We start from the raw sequence: 15,163 nt of genomic DNA, 5'->3' as shown, positions 1-15,163 counted from the left end.
ATCGACATGTATATCAGGTTTTAGAGAGAACTGAGTGGTGTATAGAGCTTTGTAGAGGTTCCAGTAAGATGGCTTAGGGGCATCATCCGATTTTGAAAATAACAGATTTGGTGATATTAGTAACACCAGACTTATATTCTAATTATGTTTAGGATTTAGATAGTCCATTTAGAACTCTGATATATACCTTGTTCTCCTTTTGGATAAACTTTATGTAGCTTTTATATTAAAGTTACTTTGTATTGAAGGAGTTTTAAAGTTCTAAATTTGCTAATATTTTCTAAATTTTAGATATGTTATATATCCACACCAATTTCTTACCATTCGACTGCAATATAAGGGGTTTTAAGACATAAATACGAATCAAATGTTAACTTATTTTTCGCTAGATTGGATTCGGTTTGGTGTTTGGTTAAGCCTAAATTGAATAAAATTAACAGTAGGGGGCTAAAATTGAATAAAATTAACAGTAGAGGGCTAAAATTGAATAAAATAGAAAGTATAGGGGCGTGAATCGCAAAAGATCAAAAATTGCCAAAATTGGGTAGCGTCATCGCCATATAACAACAACGAACCGAAGACACTGAAAACCAAGGAAAAGATGAATGATTTTTGAATAGAACAGAAAAACAACAGATCCTCCCCCCCAATTTCCACCTTTGAATGCATCATTACAAGTTTACAACTGATCATGGATGCCAAAGATTCCACCACCGCCTCCTCCACCGCCGCTCCCTCCTCCACCACCGCTCCTCCACAGTACCGTCGACCTCCTCGCCTTGCCGAGGATACGAACGACGTTAAACCGTCGAATCAGCCACCTATTGCTGCTCAAAAGCCGGAACCCTTGTCTGAACCGAAACAGAAAAAGGAACAAGAAAGGAAATCCGCCATTGCGATTCCCTCTAAGGACCCTGATGCCCTGGACAGTGGTGGTGGAATCAGGTACAAAACGGACCGACCTTTGTCTGTATTGCATCATAATTTCCTCTCCCATTTATCCGCTGTTTCTAATTTTCCTTTTACTCTCACGGTTCTAAATTTTTTATGTCGGTTTTTGGATTTTGAGCATTGGCGAGAACTTAATTGGTTAGAAAGGAATTTTTTTTCATAACTAAATTAAACGTAAAACATTATTATGATTGAAACATCCTTAAATTTGATTTTTTTTTTGTATTCTAAAAGGTTCTACTAGGTTTGGATGAGGGAAGTAATTAAATATATTCTTTCAGTTCATAATTTATCACCGATGTCCTTGCCATTACCAATTGGGGCTTCTTCTACATTTACAGATTTACAAACTACAAAGCACACGATAATTTAATAAGAACAAAATTACGTGAATAAAAAAAAATTCACGGATAAATACAATTCATTTGAGAATTGAGATGCCCAGATGGTGTAGGTAATTGGAGAGTTATAATTAACTCTATTGATGATATGGTCTTTACCAACATGATCAAATGCTGATTACAAAAAGAGATGAATGTTAGAAATATGTAAAGGAAATTAGTGGGAAGGGAATCTAGTCCCGCCAGAGGGTTTGTTTCTTTATAGCTGTTATAGCTTTAGAATCTGATTGAATGCTTTAAATTATTACATCCTCAGCTCAAGAAGAAGACTAACAAAAAGTGTAATCCATTGATGGGCAAATTTAGAGGCATATTCTGATTAACAAAGAAAGAGTTTACACTGCCAACTAAGGAATGATTTTGGGGTCATTTCCCCATTCCTGTCAGGCTGTCATTGCTTGCTTTGGCATTTGTGGTTTCTAAATTCATGTCTGATGAGAGGGGAATACAGATGTTTGTGTTGACGGCCCAGAATTGTTTTTCTTGATTTTGCAATAATCTTTTATGACTAATATCATTAAATAGCAACAAATTTTTACCAAATTTTATTTTGGTTGTTATACTATTTCTTATATTTACTTTGTTCTTAAGGTTTAAATCGATCTTGTGAAATTGTCATGTTAAACCAGTTACGAGAATCGATGTATACAAATGTGTCAATGTCGAACCTCGTAGATTTTTGCTGACTTTGGATTTTTCTCTTATTCCTTCCTAAAAAGTCAAACCCAAATTTTTTCTAATCAAAATAAACATTAAACCACCTATTTTTTTTACTCAACATAAGAAGCCCTTCCTCTGTTTTGGTTCAAGGTCAATTTTTGAGGGTTAGGTTTTTCAATTTCTGTCCTGTTGTCGGGGTTTGGGTGGGTCAGGGATGTGAATAGACGGACGACGTAGTAAGGCCATGGTGGTAGTGACGATGGTAGCCAAGGGCTAGGGTTTTCTTCTTGACAACATGGGCTAGATTAAGTAATTACCGGTGTGTGTGAGAGAGAGAAAGGGTGGGAGACGGCATTTAAATCACCTTGCATAATCAAGTATCCCCACACTAGGTCTACAACTGCATCTCATAAGCTTTGATTTAAAGAAGGATTGAAATTTTGAGATAAAAATAGGCTTCGATTTAGTGACTTAATGTCCACCAAATAGAGTTCACCGGTCAGATTGAGGTTGTTATTTAATATTATCCCTAAATCTGAAAATAAAATAAAAATCCAGCCAACTCTACAACTTGAAATCCTAGTCAACAACCTCTGACCAAATTCACCGGTTGCGAGTCAAACAGTCACAATATTAAAACACATTCAAACTTTAACGACTAAATATGTACAAAATGGATATTTGTGAAACTTGGTAGCTATTTAATGACATTATCCTAATGTTCATTATGGGAGCTAGCTTATGCTCATCATAAGTACGTCTGTAGGTTTTAGTTCCACTTAGTTACTGGCTTCTTTCCGCATTTAAATCATGACTTTGGATGCTGTATTTATGTTTGTGGAAGTGAATTTTGCTATTGTTTTTGGGTGAGTCTAGTTGAGTTTGTGCTTCTTGTTCAAATTTTATTCTTTTGGCCTGCATTGTAGTTTCAGTAGGGTGTTACAGTATTGGTTAATTTGCGGAAGCTCCTTTCAATGTTGTTTATGATAAGGTCTTTGGACAAGCAATATTTATGGTTCAGTAGCTCCCAGCGAAAGACAAATATTGTTTTTTTTTTCATGGGTCAAAATTTGTTTTAGCAAACCACTGGTTGACGAACTGTGTTTCTATTCAAGGTGGCAATATGTTTGGCTATAAGATCTTCTTTCCAATGGTTTATCTCAGTTCTTTCTCCAGCTAAGGACTTTTGACTTGTGTAATTAAAACAGATTTTAGCAGTTGCATGAAATTTCGTATCCGGGTAATGAGAAATTGCCTTGTGATACCATAGACTGTGAGGGACTATCTACTATGCTTTGTTCTAGGACATTTTTTTTTCTCATTATTAGATGTTAGTCTGTTGTTTCTTCTACAAATTTCGACCTATATGAAAGGCACTGGTTTTTTCTTTCTTTCGGTTTCATTGATAGCAGAATATCCCGACTCTATAGGGACGCTAGCGCTTTACTAATAGAATCTCAAAGGGGCCTGAAAAACGTAATAGGCTGCGCTGCTACTCTAGAATAGTACTTGGCTTGGCTTTATGGTGGTTAAAAATTTACTCTTTTCCATTTCAATAAATTACTATTGATTGATGAATTCTGTAACTTATTTGCAAGCCATATTTATGGGAAATTAAATCTATCTTTGTGTTTGGTAGCTTTTTGGGTGGAAGCAAAACTGCAAGACTTAACTATGGCTATGCCAGTTTCAAGGGTAAAAGGGCATCAATGGAGGATTTTTTCGAAACAACAGTATCAGAAGTTGATGGGCAGATGGTTGGCTTTTTTGGTGTTTTCGATGGTCGGTAATTCTAATACAGACTTACAAAGATATCTTTGCATGTTTGTCTTACCAACTGTAAAATTTGTTTCTGATCTTACAATGTATATAGGTCATGGTGGTTCAAGAACAGCAGAATATCTTAAGAACAACCTTTTCAGGAATTTAAGTGGTCATCCAGGTTTTATGAAAGACACAAAGACAGCTATAGGTATAAAATGGGTCAGCTGTTGCATTGATGTGAGCCTTATAGTATTGTGTGTCTTAATATATTATTTGGTTGGTCAATCATCTTGATTGCAGTTGAAGCATTTAGACGGACAGATGCTGATTACCTTAGTGGAGAAAATCCTCAGCAAAGAGATGCTGGTTCTACTGCATCGACTGCGGTAATGCTTGGGGACCGACTTCTGGTAGCAAATGTAGGAGATTCCAGAGTTGTTGCTTGCAGGGCAGGGTCAGGTTGGCCGCCTTAACTACTGAACTTAGTACTATTTTTTCTGCCCTAGGAGGCTTATCTTTTATCCACCTGTTCTAGCTATCAACACCATAAACTAATGCTATAACCTATGCTGTTATATCCGTCAGAATACGAAATATCGGTCAGGACCGACATTCGATATATCGGTTATATCGCTGATATATCGGTCCAAAATAGCGGTTAACATAATATTTCTTAGAATTATATATATAATATGCATTAATTAGAGTTTAGAAATATAGTTTCAAAATTAAAACATCACATCATCTAAAGTGTTAAAAAACGAGCTAATATAAAAGAAAGAAGAAACTGTTGTGGAGGCAGATCAATTTCAGACCTAATTTAAGTTACCAAGCACAAAAAACTAGGCCCATGAAGTAACAAAAGCCCAAATATTTAAACCCTAAAAAATCGATATATCGGTCCGATATTTGCATCAAAATATCGCTAAAAATCGGGAAAAATGGGAAAATATCGCCGATAATATCGGGGACGATATTTTGACCGATATTTTCTCTAGGAGCGATATCCGATATATCGCCGATATATCGACGATATATCGCGATATTAACAGCATAGGCTATAACAAACCGATGAATATTATTTGTCTCACTTTCTTGTAAGGTAACACTTGTACATTACTTGTACTACCCCACTTTCTAGCAAGCTAGCTCACACGGTCACACCAATAATAAACTTAACAAAATGATCGATGACCCCTTAGTAGAGTACCTAACTTTCCCCTATTTTTACTACCCCACTTATTACAACCCCTGCATTACCTACTTGTACTATAGTGCATTAGCCACTTGTACCACAGCCTACTATATTTGACCACACTATTCAGGTATAACAGTTTGATCTGTAGGAGTTTGTACTGTAATATTGACTCTGTTGGCATTAATTTGGTGGCGTTTCTTCTCTAATCTATCAAAGGGGAGGGGGGTTCCATTCTCATGAGTTATTACTTATGGCATGATTATATATTGGTTATGGATAATACTGATATTGAAATGTATATGGAAATGCAACGGCTTCTATTTTAATAATGCTTATAACTATGACATGAACATGCAGTTAATATAATCGTCATGTCTGTAGCTTTGACCGATGCTTTGTTTTGCAGCTATCCCTTTATCGATTGATCACAAGCCCGACAGAACTGATGAACGGGAGCGTATCGAACAGGCTGGGGGTTTCATCATTTGGGCTGGTATGATATGTGTTTCCGCTTCAATTATTCGTGCCCGTGACTATGAAGATGATAAAAATTTCTAGTTGGTAAATCAGGAAGTTCTGATTTTTCTTGTTCTTGGTTATTTGGTTAATCTGAGTTGTTAATCAATTTCGTTTGCCTGTCTGGGTGTTTCCTCATTAATATCCTACTGGCTTTTCCTAGTTCTTATGGTGGAAAAGCGTGGTATAAATATTCTTAGTTAGAGCTAGAATTACCATAGAAGAATGATGTATTTTATTTTTACTAATGCATGGAATAATAAATGACTTTAGGTAATTTCCTGATTCCATTGCTTTCTGAAGTTAATAGAAAGCGATGGCAATATTCCATGGATTCTCTGGAGGTGGGTGTGTGGAAGGACTTTAATAACTTGCGAACTGAGTTGGTGCTGTTTGGAAGGAGAATAGTTTTATCGTAAAATAAAAAATAAAAAATAAAAAATAAAATTGGATTGGGTGGGAGAGCTTATGAGCCCTTTATTTCAGTCTGAGGTTCTTTTGGTGACATAGGCATCCTCTTACTGTAACAAGTGTACATCACTTTGGTGTCTTCTTTTGCCAATTGATCAAAGTGTTAAGTATCAACTCCTTGCACTATCCTTGTTGAGGCAGGATGAGAAACTAAAACGTGGAAGTTGGATTCGAATCCACTTTTTGTTTTCTCTATTGAACACCTTTGGAGGCTTGTATTGGATTGGGTTGAAATCCACTTCTTGTTATTCAATTTTATCAATAACTTGGAGCCTTGATCTGCTTATTCAAACAGAAACTCCCTTAAGTACCATTAATTAATTCCTTTGCTTTACCATCCATATCGACCAAAATAACAATAATTAGATACCGTGACAATCAATGAAGTGCAAATCTGTTTTAGGTTTCCAGTCTTAAACTTGACCCGGACAGCCGTGTGACAATGCCTAGGAGGTTGTGGCAGCTCTACAAAGCCCAAACAACCATGTATCTGTACCTCAGACGAGATTAAGGGTCAGGTGTTCCTCGCATGTTGTCTCAGCGGTAAGATGGTGGGCACTCCACAATGGAGGTCCAGGTTGAAACCCAGGCACCACCACTGCTGCTGACTCATATTGATTTACCTCCCCCATGATGGCTGCGGGACCGGTGCAATGGGGGGGNAGGCCCCGGGTTTCAAACCAGGGTACCATCACTTCCTGCTGAGTGACAGTGATTTACCTCCCGAGGGGGGGTGCTCCAGAGGGTGGTGTCTACCCTTAAGGGTCATTTGTTGGCAGTTAATATCATATAAACGGTGTGCAACAGGTACAAAGGTGATGATGACAAGGGTCGCAGTGCCCTTTTGGTGGGGTTAGGTTTTGTATTTGGAGCTGTGTGGCTATAATAGTTTGTAAAGAAGTAGACTCGATATGTGTGAATATTATTGCACAATCTGCAAATATCTTTATTAGAAGATGGGCCATTGAGCTAAAAATCTGATGTTCATAAATTGATGCCTTCATTTTAGTCAAGCCATCACATAGGCTAAAACGATATTATTTGATACTTTACAAGCCAACTTACATTGAAATATTTATGTGTTATATCTCATAGTAATATGGGCAGTGGATCAAAGTGAATTCAGCAACATGAAATTTTTTCTGGTGACGTACAGAATGAGTCTTTCTTTTGTCTAATATGTCCTTCAGGACAAACAAATATTGTGCATGGGATGTTTTCTCTATTATCTTTGTTCTCTGATGTGGCTTGGATCTTTTCTGTACTCTTTTTCCATTTATGCTGGAAAAAGGAAAGATATTGCAATTATTAGGATAAATACAGGTTTTAGTGTTAGAGACGAATTATTATTCCCTCAGTACACTTTCAGATCATCTTTGTGAAAGTTTACAAGTGGAGCCAATTGATTAAATGATTATATATGTGAAAGCTCGGATGCACATTTATTAGGACCAACTAAAATTGCCTTCATTGGAGAAGAATGAGTGACATGGATGTTAGAAGTAGACGTTCCTAATTGGTGCATCCTAGAAATGATATCTTGCTAAGGAATCTTCTAGACCAGTAGTGCATGTTATTCAAAGTGGTGTGCCACTCAGCATGTTTAGAAAGTGTCTCTTCTTGTTGTACCCTTCATCTGTGTCAATATTATAGACATGTTGCAACATGTTAGATATCCTACATAGTTAGATATCTTACCTTCTTGGTCTCCTCTGTATAGTGTCCTTAATATAGGACTCTTGTGTATAAATGTTTGTATCCTCTCCTATTGTGAATAAGAACATAATTCCCAGAATATTATCATGGTATAAGAGCCTGAAGGAATCCTAACCGCCGCCATTGCTGGAACTCGCCTGAACCTTAGTCTCGTTGCCGTCGGAAACCTAGCCGCTGCCCTCCTCAGCAGATCTGCGGTCGCCACCTCGATCCCTATCTAGATCTGCCACTATTGACACCTTCCTCCTTCAAAACCGCCATCGGCGCTGCCGTCACCTCCGCCTGTCACCGTTCCCAGATCTGATTCTTTGCTGCTGTGTGCTTTCCAAATCTTCTACATTCTCTTTCTCTTTGTTCTTGTTGTTTGTCCCTAGTTTCTTTTGTCAAGAACCGTGAGTCATTATTGTGAGGGAACTAACTTCAACCTTTTTATACAATCAAGTTCAACAATGTCACCTACGGACAAAACTTAAAAACCGACGTCCAGTGGCTTGACCATTCCCGTTATAATTAATTTTGTCGCTGGGTTGAAGATCCGGTTAAACTCAATTATGCAAATTGGGCTCAATTAGTATGTTTGTTCAAACTGGTCTCGAAAGTTTAGACAAGGATGATTATTTTAAGCTAGGACCCTCCGAATCCAAAAACCTGGGAATGGAAGCTCAACGATAGTGGTATCTGAGTGGCCCTATGGAATACAATGGAACCATAAGTCTTAAGCATTGCTTAGAACTACATTACCACAAAGAAGATGTGGATTTGGCCCTATGGAATAAAATGGAACCTTAAGTCTTAAGCATTGCTCAGAACTACCCTACCTCAAAGAAGATGTGGATCCACTTGGAGTCTATCTTCTCGGCTAAGGAATCCGTGTCTCATACTTATTCCGTGTTCGGATCGTATTTCAGATGCGAGCAAGGCGATTCCCATCTCACCGAGTACTATATGAGGCTAACAAAGTTATTCGAGGAGCTCTGGGTTCCTTTACCTGTCACTCCTAATGTTCAAGAGCGGGTAGCAAAGATGAATGTGATGACGTTCGTTTCGGGATTGTCTGCCAAATATTCCGGTGCTCGTTCTCTACTATTGAGTTACTCAACATGTCAGTCATTGGCATCCACGTATCAGCATCCACATATCATCTTGCATGAGAAATGTACTCCAGTAACTCTCCATCCTCGTCATTCGGGAGTGACATATAAGCTTTTGCAACCTCTAGTAGCATAAATGGTGGAGCGGACAGATATAGAAAAAGATCCGTTGTTTTTATTGCAAGGAATTTGGGTGGCAAATATCGTATGATAAAGCACTCTCTCTCTCCTTTCTTTCCCTGGCTCGTTTGCTTCTGATTCGGGTGGTTGGTGGCCCCTTCGAGAGTTGCGGGTCCTTGTCGCCTCAAAAAAATAAAGGCGAAAGGTTGCTTGATTTAAAACAAAGTATAACTGCCCGAATCGTCCTACTTCTGGCCTGGATCCCAACCGTTGCCTCGTCCTTCTCGAGCACAGGTTGCATCTATAGATTATATTACCGCCACTCACATAGTCCACGTTGAAGATGTCTCTCGATCCCAACATGAATCTTTGAGCTAGGTTTCATCTACTCATGCTAGCACACACAATCAGGTATACCATCTGCTTGTTTTTCTGCATGCTCAACATCCTGGATTTTTTATTCAGGAGGCACAGATAACATGACTGGGAATAAAGAACTAATATCCAATTTCAATACTGAGATACCCCATACTCCAGTTTGGCTTGCTAATGGATCTTCCTGTCAAATTAGGAGCATGAGATCCACTAGCAACCTATCAAACCTAAATCTGTCATCTGTTCTTTATGTTCCCAATTTCCCAGATAACTTAATATCCATAGCCAAATTTCAAAAAGACAACTGTTTTGTAACCTTTTTTCCAACACATTGTGTGATTTGTGTCTTTCATGAATCGGGGAAGAACTAGTTGATTGGCACAGGTTTTGAATTTCAAGGTCTCTATTGTTTGTTTACATTGCGATCTTTAGTAGCACATCTTTGTGATTCTAGTATCAGGGAGGCTCACTGCCGGCTCAGCCACCCTTCTTTACTAGTTCTGAAACTAAGATTGGATTTTTAGTCTGTTCGTGAGTTATGTCAGTTGGGTAAATACACTTGTTGTCCTTGTTCCCCTAGAGAGTCTAGTCATGTCACTTCTTTATTTCAGTTAGTTCACTCTGATGTACGGGACCTTGTCTCGTGATTTCTACTAGTGGATTTAAATATTTTATTACGTTTGTTGATGATTTTTCTCGTGCAACATGGGTTTATATGCTCAAGTCATGTGATGAAGCATTTTCCATCTTTTGTGACTTTCATGCTTATGTCAAAACCCAATTTGATGTCCCTATTAAAACTCAGATATGATAATGCATGTAATATTTTTCTTCCGATTTTACATGTTATATATCTATGAGCACCCCTAGTATTATACATGAATGGCCATGTGCCTATACACCCCAACAGAATGGCAATGCTGAATGAAAGAACCGCCATTTGTTCGATGTGGCTCGCACTATGATGATTCACTATAGTGTACCATAGAGATTTTCGGCCGATGTAGTTCTTGAAAGTAATCGTGTTTTCCTTTCATTATCTTCTATATACATCAGCTGAATATATATRCAACTGAGAGGCTACAAATTAGGAAATGATCTCCACTCATTTAGGGGTGATCAATGACATAATAAACATCCTAAAATAGATGAGGCTAAACTCAGAAATAGCTAATTTACAGCTAATAGTTCTTACATCTTTTTATCTGATTAACCGTATGCCCTCATATTTTTCTCATTCAATTTCCAAATGGCACATCTTTTTCTCCGGCTCCTAAAATCTTTGGATGTGTTTCTTATGTCCATGATCATCGCCCGGGACATAATAAACTTATAGCACGTGCTATCAAGTGTGTGTTCCTTGGGTATTCATGTGTCCAAAAAGGCTATCGTTGTTATAGTCCTACTTGCGTAGATATTTTACTTATGCTGATGTCACCTTCAATGAGTTGAGTCCCTTTGATGACAAACCTATCTCTAGTGGTTCAGAATCAACCAATCTGGTTCTGATTCTTTTGAATCTTCTGATCCTTCGGTCTTTGATATTGTGCAGACACTGAGTGTTGCTATTCCTACAGTACCTCCTGATACTCGTTTCACAAATGTGTATGTTCGATAGTGAGGCAAGTGCCTGAGACCCCAGAGTTCATACTAGTGCATCATGATTCTTGTGAGTCTCCTGTTCCACCACTTGATACACACTATCCTTGCCTACTGATACAGTGTCCGACCCAACACCTGATACACCTTAACCACCACACACACCGAGCCTTATGACTCACCTGGTGCCCTCTCCTTGATATCCAAGTGCCTTTCGAAAAGGCACACAAAGATATCCCATTCATGATTATCTTGCCTACTCCCACCACTGTTCAGAGTCGTGTGCCTACATCACAGCTGCTGATTACCATATTGTTCCCAAGAATGTAACTGAGGCTCTTAATCATCCAAGATGGTTGTTGGCAATGCAGGAAGAGATAGATGTCCTACAGAAGAATCATACTTGGTATTTGGAACAACTTCCTCGTGGAAAGTGCAAAATGGGTTGTACATGGGCATTCACAGTGAAACTTCACCCAGATGGTTCACTGCATTGGTTGAAAGCTAGGTTAGTTGCCAAGGTTACTCTCAAGCCTATGGGGTTGACTATAACGAGAGGTTTTCCCCCGGTGGCCAAAATCTCGTCTGTTCGAATTTGTATAGCTTTGGCTGCCATTAATCATTGGCCGCTTCATCAGTTGGATGTCAAGAATGCTTTTCTTAATGGCATTCTTGAGGAGGAGGTATACATGGAACAACCACCTAGGTTTGTTATTGAAGAGTCCACAAAGGTGTGCCAATTGCGACGTTCATTGTATCGTCTCAAACAGTCCCCTCGAGCATGGTTTGGACAGTTTTCAGATGTTCTCTAGGAGTTTGGTATGACTCTTAGATCCTAGGATTATTCTGTGTTTTTTAGACATCATGATGATCAACGAATTATACTAGTGGTCTAAGTAGATGACATTATTATCGCCGTGGATGATCGTACACGGATTTCAGACTTGAAACAATTTCTATAGAGACAGTCTGAAGTTACCAATCTTGGATGGCTTTGTTATTTCCTTGGGATAGAAGTATCTCGATCTCGACAAGGGATTCTTCTATTTCAGCGAAAATATGTTCTTGATATGCTTATTAAGTGTGGTCTATTGGGATGTAAACCAACATACAACCCAATGTTTGCTACGAGAAAACTTCTTCCAGATGATGGAAATCCTTTGAAATATCCAAAGAGATATGGGAAAATGGTTGGAAAGCTAAACTATTTTACGGTTACTAGACTAGATATATCATTCCTGGTTAGTGTCTTGAGGCGGTTCATGTTTGCTCCCTATACAAGCCATTGGGAGGCAACACTTTGCGTTTTTAGGTATCTCAAGGCTACACCGGGCTTAGGGATACTTTATTCAATTCAGGGCCATGTCGAGTGGGTGCATTCACTGAAGAAGGGGATGGTAGGATATCTGATTTTTCTAATGCCGATTGGGCTGGTTGTCCCGTTTTCAGGAGATCGACTACAGGATATTATGTATTTGTCTATGGGAATCTAGTTTCTTGGAAGAGCAAGAAACAATATGTAGTCTTCCGATCAAGTGCCAAGTCAAGAGTATAGAGCCATGACAGATGTGTCATGTGAGATGACATGGGTAAGAAGAATTCTAAGAGAGCTTGGAGTGATTACTGACAACTTGATGAGATTATATTGTGATAATCAGTAAGCTGACAACTTGAGAGATTATATGGCCAAAAATCAAGTAATTCATGAGAGGACTAAGCACATTGAGGTTGATTGTCATCTGATTAGAGACTGGGTTGTAGAAATCCAGACAGACCCTCCATCGATTCAACCAGTACACATTTAGTCCAAGCACCAGCTTGCAGACATTCTCACAAAGCCGTTGCGGAAACCCCAAATAGATTTTAATTGTAACAAGTTGGGCATGCTTAACATCTTTGCTCCAACTTGAGGAGTAGTGCTAGATTTCATACATAGTTAGATATCTAGGGTTTTACCTTCTTGGTCTCCTTTGTATAGTTTACTAATATAGGACTCTTTTGTGTATAAATGTTTGTATTCTCTCCTATTGTGAATAAGAAAAGATAATTCCTAGAATATTCTCACAACATATGCCAACTATTACATCAACTGCCACCCAATTCTTCAACATATTAATCACCTAGCTAATGAAATTCAGGAACATGGCGGGTTGGCGGGGTTCTTGCTGTTTCTCGTGCTTTTGGAGACAAATTACTCAAGCCTTATGTTGTAGCTGAACCAGAAATTCAGGTATAGCTTATCACATATTTCAAAATTCTCATAATCAGTATAAACCCAAAAATATGACTTGAACATGTATCTAGCACATCCTTTGTTGTGTGTAGTCTTCAACATGTATGCTTCTTTATGTATATATTTTCAACTCCTCGCATATATAAGAGGAACCAAGAGAATCTTTATAGGTTATTTGCATCGATGTTTTTGTTTTCTTGATGCAATGATGATCATGAATATCTATTTTGCTTGATGCATTGTTGAATCACAGGAGGAAGAAATTGACGGTGTGGAGTTTATAATCATTGCAAGTGATGGGCTCTGGAATGTACTGTCAAATAAGGTTAGCCAACTCCCCATTGATGGTATCTAATTTTCTGTGTGTGGAACTTGGAGAAATTAGCTTTGAAGTTCTCTTGTCATTTGTCTTTGAATCACAAATTCTGGACATGAGAGGCATACCTAACTTGAAATCCTAGAAACTTATCCCTGGGGTTGTTATAGCACATGTATTCAGCGCTATGCTGGTCAGCCTTAAGAGGGCCACTTGAGGGGTTCAGCCAAAATGTGAAAGAGTTCCCTAGCATTCTACTTATTTAACAACTATTTTAAGTTGCATTTAAAGAGTAGAGCGACTGTTTCCCAAGAAAATCCCCAACTAGTCAAAAGTGTGTAAATGAGGTTTCTCGCATTTTAAAATATAAAATAAAACTAATGTAAGTGATGGTTGTTGCAGGATGCGGTGGGTATTGTGCAGGAAATAACAGACGCAGAAGCTGCATGTAGGAAACTTGTGCAAGAATCGTATGCAAGGGGCAGTTCCGACAACATTACTTGCATTGTTGTACGGTTTGAGAACCGTTGATACCTCTAAATCTAATGTTGTTTTCCAAATCCATAGGTAATGGTGGTGGTTGATCTAATAGTGATAACCAAATTGACTTTGGGTTACCTGTTGTTGCTTCCAATTTTTAGAGGTATACCCTCAACCTCAAACTCTTGTTTCTTTCAATCTTCTTTATGCCTTTTTCAGCTTTATATAATATAGTAAGTAGTGTGGGATAATGGGACTGGGATGCTTCTAAATGTGTAGTCATTGGTTTTCAGTTTTTGTGTACATGTTATGTATATAGATATGGTTTCATTCAGCATTGGTGGATAATTTGCCCAAATCCAAGGGTTTATGTTTTGAATACATATCACTTGTATTCTATCTCCTTCATGTGTCACCAATAAACCCTTGATATGTTATATATATATATATATATATGTATGTATATATATTTAATTCATATTTTAATCTATTTTCTTTTAATAAAATAGTGATATGTCAAGAGTTGATTGATGGATGGGAAAGAGACATGCATTTTGAAGACAGGTGATCTGTAAAGTTACTAGTAACAAAATAAAGGTGGAGGGTAAATGGGAAAAGCCTACGCATATTTCAGGATATGATTTTTTTCTTATCTTCTATATTGGTTTCGTTTGTTCTTCACGGCAACGACTCTTGCCATGGTTAGAACTTACCAGGTTAATTGTTGCATACGATACCGTTTTGATAGACTAAAATCTCACCTGATAAGTAATTGACAATGTTGAATTTTGCCGGTAAGCACTTATCGGAATAAGCGTTGGTAAACGACCTCTGAATGTATTTTTATAAGTTGGAAAATGGTTGGGTACGACTCCACCCAAAGAGGCTGGTCAAAGATAGGTATTTAGATACTAGTTGATTCTTTTTGTGGACTTATGTTTGGATATTTTCGACGATTAAGTAGTAACCATCAATCAAGACTTGATTCATTTTGTCTTTTAGGTTTTAATTTAACCATCATTCTTAACATATGTTGTTCACAATCACAATCACAACCAATTGAAGTTGGGTTGAGTTACTCAACCAATGTAAATTGGGCTGCATTGTGCATTAAAAATGTCTTGAATGGTTTAGGATTTCTTTTTCCTAACAAGTTTATTTATAGTGGGTGGGAGGTTCAGAAGAGTATGACTAAATAAAAGAAAAATAAAAGAACAAGAAAATATTTAAATCATGATTTTATACCAATAGTCGATGCAACGGTGTGTCAGT

The 15,163-nt window shown here is 37.9% G+C and overlaps 1 protein-coding gene across 2 annotated transcripts; it reads left to right on the top strand.

Annotated features, from left to right (window-relative positions):
- The first annotated feature begins 592 nt into the window (after positions 1–592).
- LOC112511670 (probable protein phosphatase 2C 11) lies at positions 593–14,677 on the top strand. 2 transcript variants are annotated; one of them, XR_003069113.1, is made up of 9 exons: positions 593–945; positions 3,652–3,794; positions 3,886–3,984; positions 4,077–4,235; positions 5,381–5,467; positions 13,001–13,092; positions 13,349–13,420; positions 13,814–14,054; positions 14,401–14,677. XR_003069113.1 is itself a non-coding variant. In XM_025117376.1 (8 exons), exons 1-8 carry the CDS (start codon positions 692–694, stop codon positions 13,940–13,942), a joined length of 1,035 nt encoding a protein of 344 aa, XP_024973144.1. In that variant the 5' UTR covers positions 593–691; the 3' UTR covers positions 13,943–14,147. The 2 variants fall into 2 exon arrangements, 1 of the variants encoding a protein (XP_024973144.1); XM_025117376.1 differs by lacking the exon at positions 14,401–14,677 and having other exon boundaries at positions 13,814–14,147.
- Positions 14,678–15,163: the final 486 nt, after the last annotated feature.

This window comes from Cynara cardunculus (genome assembly GCF_001531365.2).
Source record: "Cynara cardunculus var. scolymus isolate 2C chromosome LG 4, CcrdV1, whole genome shotgun sequence".
NCBI classification, from domain to species: domain Eukaryota; kingdom Viridiplantae; phylum Streptophyta; class Magnoliopsida; order Asterales; family Asteraceae; genus Cynara; species Cynara cardunculus.
This window is presented reverse-complemented; position numbering and strand designations above follow the sequence as displayed.